Source organism: Panthera leo, chromosome B3 (assembly GCF_018350215.1).
Source record: "Panthera leo isolate Ple1 chromosome B3, P.leo_Ple1_pat1.1, whole genome shotgun sequence".
In the NCBI taxonomy this organism is placed as follows: domain Eukaryota; kingdom Metazoa; phylum Chordata; class Mammalia; order Carnivora; family Felidae; genus Panthera; species Panthera leo.
This window is the reverse complement of record NC_056684.1, coordinates 102,226,479-102,247,789: the sequence shown is the minus strand read 5'-3', so window position 1 is coordinate 102,247,789 and position 21,311 is coordinate 102,226,479. Positions and strand designations below refer to the sequence as shown.

The 21,311-nt window shown below is 39.8% G+C and overlaps 1 protein-coding gene across 11 annotated transcripts in view; it reads right to left on the bottom strand.

Annotated features, from left to right (window-relative positions):
* Positions 1-256: 256 nt before the first annotated feature.
* The window catches only part of FBXO34 (F-box protein 34), an 87,813-nt gene continuing 66,758 nt past the window's right edge, over positions 257-21,311 (bottom strand). For 10 of the 11 annotated variants that reach the window (XM_042943309.1, XM_042943312.1, XM_042943311.1 and 7 more), the window contains one exon: positions 257-3,532. In XM_042943309.1, the coding sequence (XP_042799243.1) occupies positions 1,384-3,532 (2,149 nt within the window). In that variant the 3' untranslated portion in view covers positions 257-1,383. Of the gene's footprint in view, positions 3,533-16,062; positions 16,160-21,311 lie in introns of all 11 variants that reach the window. The other variant, XM_042943310.1, reaches the window with a different exon arrangement.

The following is a 21,311-nucleotide window of genomic DNA, read 5'->3' as shown; positions in this document are numbered from 1 at the left end:
ATAATACCTTCTCCAACAGGAGATACAGTGGGTGGGTGTTGGGTAGAACAAATTCAAAATAAGCGTTCAAGTGTTGCAAAAATGTAAGTTCATAATGTTAAGTGAAGGTGGTCTCTTTTCCGTGGCAGAAAAACAATTTTCTCTCCCTGCTTCTCCTAACAACTAAAAAAACCTTAAACTCTTAACGATTCAATTCACAACATAATTCTCCAATATTACCTCAAAAAGGGAGGAAAAGAAATCTGCAAAACTCAGGTCCCATTTAAGATGCATGTTTTTATTGAAGTTAAAAAAAAAATTCATAACCAGACAGAAAGAGTAAAGTAGACAAGAATGTTATAATCTGACTATATAATATTCTCTCATTCTTGATGGATCACTAAAATATAACAAAGGATTTTTCTCTATACTAATTTTAAGGTTGTCCAGTTAAACCATTATTTGGTATCTTCAACAGGTTAACCTCTTAACTATTTAGAGTTTCTTCTCAGAAACATTCATATATTATACAGGAAACATTCATAGTTTATTTGGGAAACATTCATATTTTATACAGGATGTACAAATTTAAGATGAGACCAAAAAAAAAACAAAAAACAAAACAAAACAAAAACCCACACAATTGTAGCCGCAACACTATCCTAGCTGCATTGTGGGGATTCTCTTCAGTCAGCTATCCGCGCTATACAACTGGATTTAATAGTGTTATTTACAGAGGGGTCAAAAGCACTCATCTAAGGTAAAGGCGCTCGGGTTTAATGTGCACTTTCACAGCCCTATGAAAACACAACCATTATATACACTGTAAACACCACAGGGCATGAAATCCATCTCCAACCACAAACCTCAATCTCACAGATCAAGCATACAAGGGCTAAGGTAAGGTGCCTGACTTTTCCTTTGTAAGCATACTTTTCATCCGAGAGTGCTGCTATTCTTTCCAGAGGACACTATTCACTTATTTCAAATATGGTGCCAGTGCTTGAAAACATTTCTGAAACCCCTTTTTGGGGATCGCCTGCATAGTCTGCAATGAACTCTTCTGAATGTCCTTGATGGTGGCAAGTCTTCGTCGTTTGAGGATGGATTTGATTTGGGAGAATAGGCATAGTTATTCACAGCCAAGTGAATCAAACCGTGGGATACCACCCTGGACCAAATGGGAGGTGCCACTATAAAACAATGAGACCGATTTCCTTGTACAGCTCGTAAAGCAAGAGTTTAAAAATTGCCTGAGCAATGGCAGTCCTGATGGAATACGTACGGATTCGCCTACAGTGACGGCTCTGAGAGGCAACACTCACTCGCATGGTAGCTCTACAGCTCTAGGTGGGGTTCTGCAATCCTAGAAAACCAGTCCTTCTGTCACCTCTCATGTAGACTTCAGTATTCCTCTTCAGTTTCAGTCCCCTTCGCTTTCTTATGGATTGCCCTATTAAAGCTGTGGCACGCAGGGACCCAGTGATTGTCATGAAGCCCCAGCTTACAGCCAGGGAAGGCTTTCTGAGACCGGTGGCAGCACATCCAGTATCCTGGCCCGTAGGGCAATGCCTGGCAATAGGGCTTGGGGTGCCACCGGCACAGGGACACATCCCCTTTCACGTATTTTTTCTTGCACTGCTTGCAAGGGTCCTCTCTGTATCGTGGATCTCGCACCCAGCGGGAATCTGCTGGCCTGATATTGTAGTATTCAATGATAAACTTGAAATAGCAGCAGGTACACTTAAGAGCCACTAAGCTCTTGGTGGGAAGTAACCTGAAGATTTTCACCATGAGGTGGTGGGGCAGAAAAGCCATGTACTGCTGAGGCTCCAAAAGCTGCTGGATTTTAAACCTGGTCTCCAGAAAGTCATGAGACACTTGCTTCTTCCAACTGGATGCCTCAAGCACCGGTAATGTACTTTCCACAGGAGAGGCTGGCAGGACAAATGAATCAGCTGAAACACTTTTTTCCTCAGTGGTACTGTCACCCTCAGCAGCATCCTGAAGGTGGCCGGCAACGGAAGACTCCCTTGTGCTTTCATTCAACTGGGAACAGTCTGACTGGTGCTGACCAGGTGGCAAAAAAAACAACATCCCTGGAAGTGGGTCTTCACAGGGCTTTAAACTAGAAGGCTGGCCTTGCTCTACCTTGGACACAGTGATACTAATGCACAAAGATTCCTTTCTTCTCTGATCAGGATTTTGGCTAGTAAGCGGCACGAGCTCTCTACTCAGACAATCAACAGCATCTGTGGGCAATTCAATGGCTTGAGGGCAGGTGCCAACAGGAAAAGATGACCCAACAAGTTCTTCTGTCATCTCCACATCATATTTATTGCCATTTTTCAGGGCAGTTTGCTGATCTGGCTCAAATTCTGCACTGTCCATGAGGAAATTCACACTCGCTGGCAACGACGGACAGCCCCGAGGAGCACCGTCCCAGGACTCATCCCCCTTGGGAGAACAATGGTCAGCTCTTGAGGGGCCACAGTCCACAGATACAGACCCCACAGGATTCACCTGAGTGTCTGGTGCCTCCAAGGCCCCTTTGTTTGTTTTGCCTTCATTAGCCTGAGTGCCATTTGCAAGCAACACGCGGCCCACATTTCGACGGAAGCTGTTATTCCTCGAGAGGCTCCCAGGCTCACGCTGGCTCTGCCGCTTCAGGCACTCAGACTCCAGCCTGGCTACCATGTCAAGGACACGGACTGGCTCGCTCTGTGGTTCACCAACCTCAGAATTTCCCCTTTCCGTGGATTCTTCACAAGCTCCTGGGGCAGAAAAGGGCTCGGAGGCTGGGGGCACACTTCTGGATTGCCCAGGAAACTTCACCACAGCAGGTGAGTTAGTGCAGTTTTTCGTACATGTAGCTAGCAGGGCACTGGCTCTTTGCTCGAGGAAGGCAACCATCTGTATGACTGACAGAGGCCTCCCGGCATAGACGCCATCCCCACTGTCACTCACATAATGCACAGAACAGTGCTCAATGCCACACGCAAAGGGCTCAGGCTGGTAGCACCTGCTGTTGACTTCCCTCATCCTTTCCAACTGTATCTTGGCTTTTTTAAGATCTCCTGATTTTTTCCTTCTTTTAGTAGCTCTCCCATCAATATCCCAGGAGCTTTTTATTTTCATAGATCCTATCCTATTGCTACACTGGTGGGCTGCAAAGAATGCAATTTTCTCCTTGGTATTTCCCGGTTTCACAACAGCCCAGATATCAAGCGGCCCTTCCCCTTCTTCACCCTGGTGGATTGTTGCAGACGGTGCATTCTTCTTGGTTTTAACATTCAAGCTGCTCTCTATCGGACTCTTCCCACTCATACTGCACAGAACATTTGGAGAAAGAATCCCAAGAGGCTTTCGAGATGATGCTTTACCAAGAGAGGGTGAAGGAAAGACACTTGGTTTCATGTAGCTAGCTTTGCATTTTTCATCATTTATAGCTTCGTGGTGGCTCATAGGAGTTCTCAAAGTTTCCCTGCTGATTTCCAGAGGTCGCTCTTTCTTCTGGAGTTTCCAGTATGGCTTTAGGTGCATAACAGAGGCTCTACAGGAAAGAAAGACATATTTGATTAAGGTGGTAATTTTGTTTTTAGAAAAGTTTTTTAACATACACTCAGATGGTTCTAGCAAGTAACAGAAACACTGTGTCAGTTCATTAAATCTTAACCGTACCAACTCTTATTTCAGCTAGTTTTTAATGTGACATCAAGACTAACAAGAGCAAAACAACCACTTTCCATGGTATATAGGCCAGAAGATAAACTGGAGAATTTCAGACTGAATAGACAGTGAATTTCAGAAGCTGACATTAGTTAACATTCTATATGTGAAATTAGTCCTTTAAATGTATTTTTTTAATGTAAAGTACTGAAGACTTCCAAGTATAAGGCACAGTATAAAAGGAAAGGATAAAGAACAGTCCAGAATCTCCAGTAGACTGATATGATTTCTAAGTCACCACAGCTTTTTATTGGTTGCAAACCAGTCTATCAAAATGTTGTACCTGCTTTCTAAGCTGGTCCCATACTGTTGAATACTTATAGATGTTTATAATTTTTCACTTGTTTGCTTATGTACTTTGCCCATCTACTAGTCCTGACTTTCTAAATAATCTATTTGTATAAGCTCTTAACTGTTAATTTTCTCCACATACCTTAAATCAAACACAGAACACATAATCCTTATTAAGTCTAAAAACCATTTTGAACTACTGCAGAAAAAACAATGCCTTGTTTTGTCCCCTGACCAGGGCTGGAGATGGGAGCCATCTTAGAAAGAGGATTACATGCAGAGATCTGTGTTCTAGTCGTTGCTATATCATTAACTAGCTAAACATGGTGAGTGTACCTCGGAAAAGTCACTTCCTCTCTGGGTCTGACTTGAAATGTTAACTGAGGAGTTGGAATACTAAATTATCTAATGATCTCATCAATTTTACAACAAAATATCCACTGTTACACAGAACACTGTGTATTGAGAAAAAGTGTTTTGTAGGGATGCCTGGTCTCCTACAAAATAAACCTACAAACTAAAATAAACGTCTGCAGTCACAGGTTGGTGGTACGAGCCCCTCACGGCTAGGCAAATAGAGTTTCCCCACTCTTAATCGTGGGGACACCAGTCTAAGACACACATAGTTTGGCAACTCAACATATACCTTTATCATTTACCTTAAAACATTTAGTGCCTGCAATGTGTCAGCCTCTATGATAACTGCTTTCAGATACTACTTCTAATTGTCAAGGATGAAAAGTGATCATCCAGAACAAATTCACCTTTCAACTCTTAATTCCTTGAGTCTAGGCTCAGCTAAAAGAAGAAACAGGAATATGAATATCTTCTAGCTAAGTAAAGAGAAGTCTTGCATTTAAGACAAAGTACCTTTTCAAAATTATCCTGAAATAGACCAGAATGGTTTCTTGACTATCTTTGGCAATTTCTATCCTAAATCTGTGATGTGCCCCCTTCCTGCATTACAGCATTTTTAATAGCTTTCTATCATTATATTATATAATTTAGTCTTATAAACAGACCCACCCAGAATTCTTCAAAACAAGATGAATACATATGAATAAAATAGATAAATGAATAAATGACAAATGAATAAAAAGAGGTATATCTAGTGCTAACTTGGTCAACAATTTTCTGGTTTTTCAAATTCCCTTCAGTCCTTCTAAGTGAAGGGAGAGAAATGGAGGTTGCTGAAAAATCCAATAAATTCTCACATAATGATCTCATTACAGAGTGTGAATAAATTTAAACTTCAGCAATGTGTGTGCCATTCTGCATTGCACAATATGTTCTCTTCGCCTTCCTCCCACACACATTATTTTAGGTGCTATTATTGATAGACAGGGACATTAAGAAGAAACTAAATGTAGTTACAGAAGGCTTTTGTTTGCACTTATTAACCTATAAAGTCAACTCAAGTGACACACTGCTAATAGGGCTTTAGCAGGACTAAAATAGGAGATGATCCCAGGGAATAGAAGTGAGGAAAGGTACAATCAAGGAAGGAGAAAAGCCATTCGACATCATCAGGGTGACTGCTGGAGGGTAGCGGACAAGTCTGTGGGACCCCTGGAGGAAGCACAATGATGAGGCATGGGCTCTTGTCCCCTAATTAAAGGTGGCACAGGATATTAACCAACCTCCTTCCTTTGCTGGGTTTGAATGTCCTGAGGCAGAAAACAGAAGAGTGGTGGCAAGAGTAGTAAGATCAAGTGAGAAACTACGGAAATCTGAATTTGCGTTGAAATCAGTGGTAGACCACGAGGATATGATGCAGGGCACCAGGAGCTCTCCCCCAAAAACCCAAAAGGCAGAAACTTTACATCTCCAACAGATTACACCAGATGGTGGCGCTTTCCCTCCCTCCCACCCCCACCCCTCCCCCCCAAACACAGGCACTGTGGAAAGATTCAGCCAGGTTTCCATGGTTGCCAATCTCTTCATCACAATTGTACTTTGAAGTTCACCATAAGAAAGTCTTGCTCTCTTGCAATTAAATAAAATGCTGGGCTATAGCACCTACCTACACGAGTGTTCCATAGACATTCAGAAATATCCTTGTAAAAAATTAAGATCCCTGGGTACAATGAATCAGAATTTCTGGGAATAGATCCAGAATTTCTGAGATCTGTTTTCAACCTTTAGATTTAATTTGGAAGGGATTAAAGGTCATGTGTTAGATCCGATGTACGAGTATCAGTGGGGTCCCAGATTTGGGCTGGGGTGCTGGGACACCAAGAGGGGTGAAGTGGACCTGCCCAAAAAAGCCTTGCAGACAGTCCACACTGAAGCATCTATTTGAACAGCTGGGTAAAGACAGAACCATTTTGTTGTTATTCCATTTAAAGCACAAAACAGGCCAATGGTCTTTTATTGCCAAATTTCCCCTAGAACTCAAACTCCTCAGTTTCTTTGACAATACTTTTTCCCAGCTCTTTTCTCTTCTTCCCCAGCCTTTTAAGTCCATGTTCCTCAGAGTTCCTTATTTTTCTAGACCGTTATTAATCTTAGGCTATACATCTAAGTGCTGTCTTATAGTTCTAACAACCACATACTGATGACTCTCCAGTGGCATGCTCTCCCAAACTTCATATCCTATTGCCTGCTTAGTAGATATATCTGGATGTCAAAAAGAATCTAAAAAATCAAAACAACTAGTTAATGAAAGCAGCAAGTACCTAGCCAACCAAGCCAGAAAGTTGAGTCACTTAAAGATTCCTCCTCCCTGACCCCCATATCCAACCACCAAGTCTCTAAAATGCTCTTCTCTTTATCTCTGGCACAACTGCCCTACTTTCAGCAGCCATCTGATCTCTGCTCCACTACGGGTACATATAGGAAAGCCTAACCTCTTTATCAATGGAATGCAAGGTAGAGCCCACCCAGCCAAGTTATCAGCTTCATTCCTGCTTTGCCCTACCATACTTCACACTTTGGAAGCTTATGCACAGAACCATTACTACTGGACCAGATAGACAGAAGGCCAATCACATCACTTAAGATGCAAATTTTAAAGCAGCCAGAATCCTAAAACTAACATAACAGCTTCTAATTTTTTTTTTTTCACACTAACCACCACCCATTTCCTACTATCCATTTATCATCAGAAATTTACTAAACACTCTGGGCTGGATATTACCAGTGCAATTATGAATAAGACATAGTCACTGCCCTTACAGAGACAGAGAAGTCAATAAACAATTACAATGGAATATGATGTGTGTTTATAAAGATAGTATGGGTGCTGAGAGAATCTAAGCAGGGGGACAACATACAGAAGGAAGGGGTGTATGAAGGGACATAAGGGAACCACAAGCACCAAGCTCAGTCTTGAGGGTGTAGAAATAGGTCAGAGAAGCCCTGACCTTCTAAGCTAAGCCCTAAAGGAAGATACACAAGTCCTAAGAGGTTCAAAAGTAGATGATGCTTTTGGGAAACTGAGGTAGGTTAAGAATAATCAGTCTAGCTAAGGTGCTGGGAGTGGAGAGACAACAAGTAAATTAATTAATAAGCAACAACAGACAGGAACTTTAGCTGCTGATTATAAATGGAGGTTGAGGGACAGGTGTCAAGGATGGGTCCTCATCTTATGGCTTCATCAACTGGATGAACAGTGGTACCTTACAGTGAGATGGTGAAAAAAGGTGGCTAAGCAGATTTGGAGCAGGGAAGAGAGACAGTTGGGTTTTAAAAAAGTGTTGCCTGTAAAACAGATATCTAGTAGGCAGACTGACACAGGTATGGTCAAGAAAAATAGGAGGAAAGGAACAAGGCAGTTGCCACAGAACCATTTCAATGAGAAAAACATTTTCTGGATGGAGATTACAGATGTCATTTTCCAAAATTTCACAATGAATATATATTACATATATTACTATTATAAACAGGAAGAATGTTCATAAAAGAACAGTCACTTTTAGACCCTATGGCAAGGTCAATGAATAACTGTGTCCAGTTAGCAATGGAGATCCTTGGTGACTCTGTTGTAAGAACTACAGTGGGTGAGTAGGGCAGAGCCAGAAGTTCATGGTGAAGGAGTAACTGGAAGGTGACAAAGTGAACCTTAGCAACTCCTTCACAAAGCATGGCTGTGATAAAGTCTTTGTACATACCTGCCACCTTAATCCTTTCCAGGAAGAAAGTGACATATAACAATGAATCAATTAAAACTTGCACAACTTTCCTCCAAACAAAAGCCAAAATTCTGTTTTCAAATAATTCCAGTATTCCTTTTAGACTCTAACTTCTGTTTTCAGCTCAAACAAAGCTGGAAAAACCCTCACCTTTAAACACAGTGTACAATCCCAAAATAGAGCCATGGAAGAGAATTTAACTTTGTTTAGAAAAAAAAAAGTGCTTGGATAAATCCCAAAGTTGAAAGAGTCATAGTAACTAACTCTAGACTATGGAGGAGTGAATTTGATCAATGAGGAATCAAATGGCAATATGGGGTCAGAATAGAGGAAAAGGATGAGATTTCTCTTTGTGCTAATAATAGGCTTAGTGCTAATAGGAGGCCTAAAATCAAAGACAGATGCTTGTTTTTTAACTTGTCACTCAGTGTATGGCATTGCCTATCGAAACAGACTAGGAAATAAGTCATTTCCTAAGTTTCTTTCTGCTATGTTAAAGGTACAGGAATGCACTCCAAAAAGGAGTCCACTTAAAAAAAATTTTTTTTAACTTTTATTTATTTTTGAGAGAGAGACAGAGGGTGAGTAGTGGAGGGGCAGAGAGAAAAGACACAGAATTCGAAGCAGGCTCCAGGCTTTGAGCTGTCAGCATAGAGCCCGATGTGGGGCTAGAACCCACAAGCTGTGAGATCATGACCTGAGCTGAAGTCGGATGCTTAACTGACTGAGCCACCCTGGCACCCCAGGAGTCCACTTTTATTAGAATAGTTAAAAGCTCTTCTTCCTTTACAAAAGGCCAGAGGAATTAAAATAGACTAATCCTTGAAAGACCATTCCCATGATACCTTTAGAGGAGTTCAAGTATACAGTAAATAAATTCACTGTTTCTTTAAGAATGTAAAAGCTTAGGCTTAGGTCTTTATCTCCCGGCTGGTGGGCTGGTGGGTTTGAGCCTCTCATCAGGCTCAGTGCTGACAGCTCAGAGACTGGAGCCTGCTTCAGATTCTGTGCCTCCCTCTCTCTATGCCCCTCCCCTACGCACGCACGCGTGCGTGCTTGTGTGTGTGTGTGTGTGTGTGCGCGCTCTCTCAAAAATTTTAAAAAAAAATTTTTTTAATCAAAAAAAAAAAAAAAAAAAAAAGAATGTAAAAGCTTCCGGAGAACATCTTAAAACCACCTTCTTCACTGAACCATTACAGAAATGACTAGCAACTCCAGCAAAGTATTACATGTATATATAATGAAGTCTTTGTTTTTTCCAAATGAAATAATGGAGCTGTAATGACTTTTGAAGCCCCACAGTGAGATAGTGGTAGCATTAGGATGAGAATTAGGTTAAGAGTCTCCTGGATCTGCACTTTCCTTGTTCAAAGCAAACAAAAATAAAAAACCTAGGCCCAGAGGTGCCTGGCTGTCTCAGTCTATAGAGCATGCAACTCTTGATCTTGGGGTTGTGAGTTCGAGCCCCACACTGAGCATAGAGACTACTTAATAAAAACATATTTTTTTTTAATGATAAAGTGTGCCTAGCATTAAAAAAACACACACACTTGGGGCACTTGGGTGGCTCAGTCAGTTAAGCATATGACTTCGGCTCAGGTCATTATATCTCATTCATGGTTTGTGAGTTCGAGCCCCGCGTCAGGCTCTGTGCTGACAGCTCAAAGCCTGGAGACTGCTTCAGATTCTGTGTCTCCCTATCTCTCTGCCTCTCTTTCTCTCAAAAATAAATAAGTATTTTTTTTTTTTAAAACACACACACACAGGCCCAATTATGACACAAATGAGATTAAATAATTCTGACAGCATCTATTCAAAGAGATTTTTCTCTCTCAAACTAGGTCAGTTTTTCTTCAGTGCCACATAAAACCTCTACACATAACTGTGATGAATTAAAGCAGACACACCACATCACATACAAAGCCATACGAATCTATAAGTATGTAGAAACTACTTCCATGGCTGTTAAAGTAGAAAAAGTGCCAAGACTAGGAGGGTGTGAATACACGTGGAGGCAGAAGATAGTACTTCCCTTCATAATCCTCTAAGCACTGACAGAATGCATCCAACTCCCACTGAACGCCTTAACCAAAATATAAATAAATAAATAAATAAATAAATAAATAAATAAATAAATAAAAATAAACTAAACAAACTGTACATCAGAAAAGACAGTAGTTCTCAAACTGGGCTCCAAAATATTGGGGGAGGGAGTTCACTTCTTTCTTTCAAGGAACATTCTCTAAAGCCATTTCATGGGACCTTGAACCTTTGCCTCAGGAGGGCTGGATTGTTAATTGCACACAACTTAATGGAAAAATCCTTTACTGTCGGTTAAAAGATACTGAGTAATACAGAGACTAGTCTTTGGAAGCACATGCATAGTTTTCCAGAATTCGCTGCTCACGGCTTTCATCATTCTTAGAATTCACAATCTTATTTAAATACAGCACATAGGAGCGCCTGGGTGGCTCAGTCAGTTGGGTGTCCAACTTCAGCTCAGGTCATGATTCACGGTCCGTGAGTTCGAGCCCCGCGTCGGGCTCTGTGCTGACAGCTCAGAGCCTGGAGCCTGTTTCGGATTCTGTGTCTCCCTCTCTCTCTGACCTTCCCCCCATTCATGCTCTGTCTCTCTCTGCCTCAAAAATGAATAAATGTTAAATAAATAAATAAATAAATGAATGAATGAATGAATAAATAAATACAGCACACAGCTCCATCATGATTATCTAATATAGATTCTATACCATGATTAAAGACCAAACAAAGCTAACTTCCCCAAAATAAAAGTTTATGATAAATTTGATGGGCCAATAAAGTATCTAAAACATACTGAAAGGAGTATTACAAGTTGGGAAGGGTAGCCACTACTTTGCTTTTCCATTGTGGTCACAACTGAAGCAACACCTAACAGTTTTACAGCGTACTGCAAAATACTGAATTAGTCATTAATTTACATGGATCCTCTACCCCCTCTTTTCTTGGACTAGGTAGGAAGGGGGACAGGAGGCTAAAGGAAAGAACACTTGCTCAGTCTATTTTGAATTATTAAATAACAGTTGGGGATACAGACAAACTGAAGTATTATGTTTTGTTAAACTTACCATGTTTAAATTAATCCAGTCAACAATGGTTTACAAAGTATTTTCCTATTGTTCCTGTGACATAATGCTAAACACTCACATAACTCTGGCGTATCACAATTTATTGCTACCTAAAACTGATGAGAAATCTACAGTTTTGTAGTTCCCACGAGAAAGAATATCAAAATCCAGCGAAACACACTTAAAAAGTTTAGTCCCCCCAAAATCATTGATATATATTGAAAAGTACATTGAGCATTACCAAGAAAATTTCGCCTCTATAAATTTCAGATACTCAGCATTCCTGTTAAAACCCTCTTGCTTATTTTTCCTATTCTAATATTTCTTAAAGAAAACAAAGGAAAAGAAAATTTCTATCCTCTCGCATAGCAAAATGTCATTCCTTGAGTAAGCTTTTTTTTTTTTCACTTTGAAACCAGGCATTCTTCCATATATAAATGTAACATATTTTTAAAAGTTTATTTATTTATTTTGAGAGATAGAGAGCACAGGTGTGAGGGGGTACAGAGAGAGAAAGGAAGAGAGAGAATCCCAATCCCCACTGACAAGGCAGAGCCTAATGCAGGGCTCGAACTCACAAACCAGGAGATCATTAGCCAAGCCAAAACCAAGAATTGGACTCTTACCCAAATGAGCCACCCAGGCACCCCATAAACTTAACATATTTTTTTAATGTTTCCTTATTTATTTTGAGAGAAACAGAAAGAGAGCACGTGCGCAAGCAGGGGAGGGACAGAGGGGAGTGGGGACAGTGGATCTGAAGTGGGCTCTGTGCTGATGGCAGAGAGCCTTACGCAGGGGTTGAACTCACTAACTGTGAGATCATGACCTGAGCCAAAGTTCAATGCTTAACCACCTGAGCCATCCAGGCGCCCCAATTTAACATTATTTTTAAGGCAATATTTTCTTTAAGAGTAATGCAGTACTTTCAAAGAACTGATCAGAGCTTTAACATATAACCTCTTTGACCAAATGTAACTGGAACATAAAAATGTCATCTTTCCTAGGGAATAAATTGTTAAACATTCTAAGGCCAAGGTCAGCCACAAACACAGCTCAAAAATCCATTAGGTACCAAATAATGTTTGATATGAAAAATCAGAGAACAGGGGCATCTGGGTGGCTCAGTTGGTTAAGCAGCTGACTCATGATTTTGGCTCATGTCATGATCTCATGGTTTGTGAGTTCAAGCTCCACAGTGGGCTTTGCACTGAGTATAGAGCCTGCTTCGGATCCTGTCTCCCTCTCTCTGCCCTCCGCCACTTGCTCACTCTCTCAAAAATAAGTGTTAAAAAAAAAAAAAAAAAGAACTAATGTAAAAAAATAAAAGAAAAATCAGAGAATAGCATGAAATTCTGAGTGTAAATACAATACCACACTGCACATCTGCCGTGCATGGGGCCTCAATCTTGAGCAAAGTACCAGCTAGCTGGGCACAGGCTGGCCCATTATAGGTACCTGAATTTAAAATAGGTTATTCCTCACAGGAAAGAAGAAAGAGGCAAAAAAGTAAAAATTCAGAGTAACAAATATTAATGCACCAAGCAAAAACAGCTTGCTTGCTTGCTGTATCAATGCAGACAAAAGATCTGGCAAATGAAGACTTTGGTCAGCAACCCTGGGTAGGGGTGGAAGGGGTAGGGAAATTACTTCAGAAATAGGACCCAGGGTATTTACCAAAGAAATAAAGCCTGAGCCACAGTCCTGTGCCCAGCTGTTTAGTAATTACTCTTCCTTCTATCACATATCCCCTAGGATCTGTTGAACCAAGACTGAGGTAGCAATCTATGCAATGGCTGTTCAAAGTATTCTTTAAGAATTACCACTTATAAAGAAATGAGGCTTATTGTCAATCAAAACCGGAGAGGTTGCTGTTCTGGAGCCTGTTTTTTGAGTTTACCAAAGCCAATTCAAATCTTGGGAGTTAAGGGGTGCCTGGGTGGCTCAGTCAGTTAAGTGTTCAATGCTTGGTTTCAGCTCAGGTCATGATCTCACGGTTCACGAGTTTGAGCCCCACATGGGGCTTTGTGCTGACAGTGAGGAGCCTGTTTGGATTCTGCCCCTCCCCTGCTTGCTCTATTAAAATAAATAAGTAAACTTTAAGAAAGTAAAAATAAATAAATCTTGGGAGTTAAAACAGTATTTCCAGAGTGCCTGAGTGGCTCAGTCACTTAAGCGTCCAACTTCGGCTCAGGTCATGATCTCATAGTTCATGAGTTCGAGCCCCACATTGGGTTCTATGCTGACAGCTCAGAGCCTGGAGCCTGCTTCAGATTCTGTGTCTCCCTCTGTTCCCTTCCCTGCTCATGCTCTCTCTTGCTCTCTCAAAAATAAATATTTAAAATTTTTTAAAAGAAAATGAGTATTTCCAAGGAGTAAATGTGAGAAATCTATATTACCAAAAAAACCCATCAATCATCAGGCACCAAGGAGCCCAAATTGTCATATTACTGGAGAAAAATCACAAACCAGGGCTTATGTACTTGTCTTAAATCTCATATAAAACTTCCTTGAGTACAGAGGGTATGTCTTCACTATTCTGCAGAATTTGACTAACCCATGGCCATCCCATTCTGCAGAATTTGACTAACCCTGGAATTCCTAAAGCCAAACAGGAAAGACAATGGTATACAAACAAGGTATAGAGACCTCTCACTTACACGGTAAACTATGGGCCTTCAGAACCAGCTTTACATAAATGCAGAATTTAACAAGTCGGAGGTTAAAAGAGCTCTTATATGTAAGTCCTATCTTCTGAAATTCCTAGATGTATGTATTTACTTAACATGGTTGTAATCATATTATATATACAATGTTATGCTTTTTATCAGAAGTACTGTCCATGTTATTACATGGTCTTGAAACCCATCAAAACTGTTAATGTATTAGTGCCAGAATTTAATAAATATTCCCTCCAATCCTGGAGGTTCTAATGCAACTTTCATGCATGCATTCTCTTATATATTTAAAGGTATGTCCTTAGAAGATTCCCAGAAGTGGAATTTCTGAGTCAGAGTTTGAGTATTTTTATGACTGGGTACATCTTGCTCAATCACTCCCCAAGTAGTGCTAATTTACCCTGGCACTACCAAGAAAATCATGCCAGTTTTATGGGCAAAAGTTGTGTTGTTTAAAGGGAAAGAAAGCAAGCAACGTAGACCTAGAGATAAAAAATAACAAAGAAGTAAGCAGAGAATAATCTGTTTTCACTTCTAGAATAATAATAGCTCTAAAATGTTTACTATGTGCTAGGCACTGTTCAAAGCTCACAACCACCCCACCCCCAAAAAACCTAAGTGCATATTCTTACTAACCCTAATTGCAGGTGAAAAAACCAAAGCAGAGGGAGGTTAAAAAAACTTGCCAAGATCACGCAAGCAAGCACATCAAGAAGCCTGGGTGTGCACAGTCAGGAATCAGAGGCTATCCTCTTACCTAGCACATTATGAAAAGAGGGAGCACCGATGAGGAACACATGGATGAAGACTTCATCAGTAAGCTTAATCTCATTGTCATAAATAAAGACTGAGAAGTCTAACTGTGACAGGAAACAGAATTTGGGTTAAATTTTGGATGTTGAGTTTGATAACCAACTTAAAATTAATCTATTCATTTATTAAATACTTAACTTCCCTTTCAGTGTCAGACTAGACCTTGAGACTTCAGCATGAACAAAACTAACAATTCGTGAACGCATGGCAAACCTAAGAAATCTACACCGATCCTTTAGCTTTTCACTCATTTACAAACTTAAAAGTTTCCCATGTACTGAGTCAAGTTAGCAACAAAGATAGACATCACTAAGATCACTCAAATTTTATTTCTGGCAAAGAGAAACTTAAAAATTTAATGCAAATATGACAGTCTGAGCCACAGGCCTGAGTACAGATGATATTATCAGAGAATAAGGCTGGGTTGGAATGACTGTATACAGAAGAATACACAGGACAATACATACAGATATTATTCTGGTGTTGATTTATAACAGACTTATTTATTTACAACAATTAGTTTCAAAGAAAGAAAAATGGTAGAGAACAGATGAGATAAAATATAACCATAGGCAAGTGGAAAACTATGAAATGATAAAGAGTAAGACCAATATGAATAGGAATATTAATATATATCTAGATTTCAGAGGTCCTACCATCTCTTTCCAGTACTAGACTACATGAAACTATACACAACACTTCGTCATTTCCCCAAAAATGCTTTGAGGCAAAGAGAAATAGTTACCCTTGCTATACTTTTTACTGACACTCAACTACTACTTCATCAGCAGCATATCGGTTTGCTAGAGCTACCATACAAAATACCACTAACTGTGTGGTTTAAACACAGAAAAGTTACTTTTCATAAGTCTGGAGTCTAAAAGTCCAAGATCAAGGGGATGGTGGGTTTGTTTTATTCTGAGGCCTTTCTCCTTGGCTTGCAGAAGGCTGCCTTCTCATGGTGTCCTCACAGGATCTTTCCTCTGGACACACATGCCTTTGGTGTCTTTCTCTTGTGTGCAGAATTCTTTCTTTTAAAGACACCAATCAGATTAAATTAGGGCCCACCCTGTCTACCTTCTTTTAACTTAATCAACCTCTTTAGTTTTTAAGTTTATTTTGAGAGACAGAAAGAGAGAGAGAGAGAGAGAGCGAGCATGAGTGGGGGAAGGGCAGAGAGAGATGGAGAAAGAGAATCCCAAGTAGGCTCCACACTGTCAACACATGGAACCTAACGCGAGCCTCCGTCTCATGAACCATGTGATCATGACCTGAGCAGAAATCACAGAGTCTGGATGCTTAATCAACTGAGCCACCCAGGCACCCCTTAATCACCTCTTTAAATGCCAGCTCTCCGAATTCAGTCACATTCCCAGGCACTGGGGATTAGCGCTTCAACATATGCAAAGGGCAGCAGCAGGCAATTCAGCCCCTAACAATGGGGTAAATGTAAGAATTCATGAGTTAAAGCTTAATGTTTTAAGATCATAAAAATAACCAGAAAGCTATTCTGATTTGATCTCCATACAACCCATATTTATTTAAGAGAACATTTCAAATCATTCAAGAGCTCACTACTCCAAATAATTAACACCTGGACAACTGTCTTCTGTAAAACATGTCTGGAAGGGGAAAAATGTTATCACTCCTATTAAAATCTCATTAGTACAAAATACAATGGTTATTATTAACCTTTTTTGCAGCCACTATAAGCCCTTTAAAATTCTGATGAAAGAAAATGGATGCTCCCTGAGGAGGGAGCATGGGGCAAGCTGAGGGCAAAATACAGGCTGGCACCACCCCACCTTCCAGGTGGAATAAGTGTGATAGTCCTCAGACACTCCTGGCTACCCAAGAACAAAGGAAAGGGCTTTAAGCGCTTGCCACGGTAACGTGGGAAACTAAGGCAAATGAAAAATTAAATTCCCTTACTGCCTAGAACCCACTGACAAGTCCTTGAAACCAGCAGTGACCTCCCTCTAGGAGCCCAGCTGTCTCAATGATGACACTTTGCTGGGGGCAAAAGAAGTTTAGCTTAACATTATCCCAACCTTGAGGATCCTGTAAGTCTATTTCCTCTATCTCAACTGCTCCACAATATATGCTGGCAATCATGCTCCAAACTTACGGCCTCCTGATAAACATCTGAAGGGTCTCATGACTGAGGTTTTACTAAACGGTAATAAATGGCATTTCCGTAGCAACAGCTAGCCCCTCAAGGTCCTGGAAACCTTGCTTCCAAAATTTCTTAGAGACTTACTCTATCCCTGACCCCCTCCCAACCTGAGGGTATATAATGAGTTACCTGTCATGACCCCAGTGCAGAAGCTCTTCCTGCCCACAGGTCCTGTTCCCATGCTTTAATAAAATCATCTTTTTGCACTAGAGAGGTCTTCAAGAATTCTTTCTTGGTCGTTGGCTCCGGACCCCCCACCACCACCCCCAAACTTCATCACTCCCTGAGGAAAGGACACATAGCCACAAAGTCTGGCATGATTATTGTTTCGGGAGATTCACAAACCACCTCCCTAAAGCTCATCAGGATCCATGGACTCAGGTTAAAGAGCACTGACCTAAAGGACCATTTATATCTAAATTAAAAACTAAGTCTATACCAAAATGGACCAAAACACTTGAAATTGAGATTATCTTGAAAAATACAGGATATACAGTAACCATGTTTATATTTAGCTACTTGCCAAAGGATTGGAAGTAACTACTGATCAACCAAATAATATTAGAATAAATTTTAAGCCTATTAGCCAACACTAAAGGTGGGGAGAGGAGTGAAGAGAGAAGAAACATTACTTCAGAAAGTCTAAACTAAGAAAACCTACTGCAATTCAGCACAAAATCTTAGAATAAAAAAGAGACAAATAACAAGAGGTAGAAATCACTAACAAGTTTCTTGTTTACTGACAGAAGATCCATTATTTTCTACACACCAAAGTCATAGTCAACAAAGATAACATTATGTTGTGAAATTTCAAAACCTGGCTTGTCGTCTTCTCTCTGTATGCCTGACTGCCCTCAAAAAACAGCTTTGGATATGTTCAGACAATTGGGCAAAAGAGAAACTTCTGTTGAATTCACTATTCCACCTAGGGACGTACCTCTGTGGACAATTTTACTAAGGTGTAAACTCCCAAGGATAGGAACACTTGTCTGCCTGATTTACCACTGCGCCTCTGGAGCCTCACTCAAAAATCATTTGTTGAATTCGAATGGATGCTATATTCTAGAGACAGCCTGAATGTGGAAGACAGGCTGAGAATGTAACATCCATATCTACTGTACAAGCAGCTCAAATGGATCACTATAGTTTTGTGTTGGATCCAACACGATACGAAGTGGCAATATGGAGCCCCAGAAAATAAAAGTACTATTTATTAACGAGATTTCTTGTACCATTATTTCTAAAGAGATACCCCAAAAATAACTTGCTGGAGCTCCAGCTGGCAAACTGCTGAAAACCTTGAATTTTCATTTCCTGGTCTAGTACTTCAATTTCCCTTCTATGTCCATTTATATGATCCAAAGTCCAAGTTCATCTGTAAAGCGAACACACAAAATCCCCCACAGAAAAGTGAAAAACAGGTTTATTCCACTGTAGATGTATCTGAAGAATAAATTCAGCTTCTTGGCTCTGAGCAGTAAGAGAGAAGTCAGCTCACCTCAAAAGCCCTGAGCTTGAACAAGAGCTGAAAAGAGTAAGAAGAAAGGCAGTACAATGTATGAGGGGAAAGAAATTAATTATCTGGTCGCTTTCTGATTTACTGAAGAAAAGCTCCTCTATTAAACTCACCAGATATTCTTATGAGCTTCACTGACCTGGCAAAATCACTAGGTCTTCAACTACTTTCTAGTGCACCAGCTTCAGATGCTTGCTTTAAACGAAATACCAATGAAGAAACTGGGTTTTTTCCCTAAATAAATCCTTTCCAGAAACAAAAATATTATCATATTATAAATATTAGTAGGGGACTATTTGAAAAGTCCTTAAGGACACCAAGTGAGCCCCAGACTCCTTGATAACTCTCAAATGTAAAATATAACAGCTGTGAAATGGGAAAACTGAACAAAATCAGATTACCTTCCAAGCCGCCCTTCTACAGTTATAAGAAAGAAAATTGCACAATTTAAAAACCAAGGTCTTCAGTAAGTAATACCAAAGCTAACTGTACTAAGCAGACATATTTTAGACTTTATTGCTCCTGATTCCAAATCAAGCCCAGAAACAGTTTTAGAAAATTAAATGCCTAAGCTCATTAAAAAGAAAAAAATTACACAAGTAGGTAAAACTTTAAAACAGCAATTTATAGGGGCGCCTGGGTGGCGCAGTCGGTTAAGCGTCTGACTTCAGCCAGGTCACGATCTCGCGGTCCGTGAGTTCGAGCCCCGCGTCAGGCTCTGGGCTGATGGCTCGGAGCCTGGAGCCTGTTTCCGATTCTGTGTCTCCCTCTCTCTCTGCCCCTTCCCCGTTCATGCTCTGTCTCTCTCTGTCCCAAAAATAAATTTAAAAACGTTGAAAAAAAAAAATTAAAAAAAACAAACAAACAGCAATTTATAGTATTATACAAGTAGGGAAGTACACACTCATTAGAATGCATATTCACCCCTCATACTTATCTCTAGCTGGGAAAAAACTACTGGTAAGCACTCTAAGACAACTTCCTACCTAGATGAAACACATGGGTCTAAAGTTGCTCTGCAGTAGTCAGCTACCCAATAGAGTATACAGCACATCTCAACACCAAATTATGTACAGTACTATATTTTAATCACTGCTACAAAATCAAAATAAAATACACTTAAAGCCATTAAATGCCTTAAATTAGAATTTTATTTCGGGGGCACCTGGGTGGCTCAGTCTTGGTTTCAATTTAGGTCATGACCTCACGGTTCATGAGATCAAGCCACAGGTCGGGATCTAGGGCACTGACAGTGCAAAGTCTGCTTGGGATTCTCTCCCCCCCCCCCTTTCTGTCCCTCCCCTGCACGCTCTCTCTCTTTCAAAATAAATAAATAAACTTTTTTAAAAATGCTCAATCTCTGAAAAAATTATTTAAAAAATTTTTAAATTTTCTGATAGGTTTTGATTCAAAATAAATGGAAGGAATGATAGAAATAGATGTTACAATTTTCTAACTTTTACTGAATTAATGGATCTGGGCAAACCTGAAACACAGCACATGCTCCTGAGAGAGGAAAAGAAGGCATTTAAAAAAAAAAAAAATTCTAATCTGGTCAGTCCTTTAAAGCCAGCTACCAATTTATAGAAAACACAGGAGACAAAAATATATTACACATCTGAGGAATACAAACAGTAAAATCTAGCAGGGAAACTACACTACAGAACAAAATAAGGCTGGTTTCTTCAAGCAAATTCCAAGTTAGAAAGACAGATAGACTGGGGATGGGTGGGGTGTATAGGCGGGGAGGCTATCCCATTAAAATAAACTTAACAAGGAGCGCCTCTTGCTGGCTCAGTCACTAGAGCATGTGACTTCTGACGTCAGGGTCTCCAGTTCAAGCACCATGTTGGGCGTTGAGCCTACTTAAAAAACAAACAAACAAAAAACCCTTAAGAAACCAGCCAAATATAATGGATGCTGAGTCAAATAGACATACTATAAAAATTAATATATATGTGTGTATATATGTATTTTTAAGTCCTTATCTGTTAGATATACATCTTAAAATCTTTTTAGAGTAAGTGATATGATAGTTGAGATTTCCTTCATAACAATACGGGACAGAAGAAATGGTTTGGAGTATAGATCAAATAAGATTGGCCATGAGATGATAAACTGTTAAAGCTGGATATGGCTAAGTGCAGGTTCGTAACTCTATTTCTACATTTTTGTACATAACAGAATTTTCTCATAATTACTGGTTTTTAAAAAGGGGAAATAATTGGAAGCATTTGGAAAACAATGGATGAATAAGCCTGGAAATGTTCATTATACACACACAGGGTGAAGCTGCATACAGTCTGATTTGGAGGAAAATGTGGTGCAGTTCAGTGGTTCCTGGGTAAAACAGCTCCACAGGACTCTTTGTAAGTCCCTCTCCACTAAGCCCCAGGCTATCTGATGTGTCACTCTTTCCGGGTTCAGACACCGGGCACCAACCAATATAAATTCTTCTTGCCCTACTCCACACTAGTTACTAAAAATTGAACAGGAAATAAATTAGAGAACAAAAAAATATATAAAAAAGAGAGACCAAAACAGAATCAAATAAAAAAGAACTAAAAGACAACAGTGATCAAGATCAATCAATCCATTTCTTAATTAAACAGATATGGCTTTCAATTCCCTCATTCTGTGACCTAAATGAGCAGTCTAATTATTAATAACTGAACCTGCCTTATGGATAAGTGCACTTAACTTTCATAACTTTAAAGATAAATATAAACATTTCAATAAATGCATAAGAAATTTTGCTATTTAAAGATACCTCATTGTAAATCCTTTTATAACAATACTCCCCCTCCACATTCACCCATGGGGAAGGGAGAAATGATAGTATTAGTATTAAAATATTAATATTATTAACAACATAGCCATTGATATTTATTA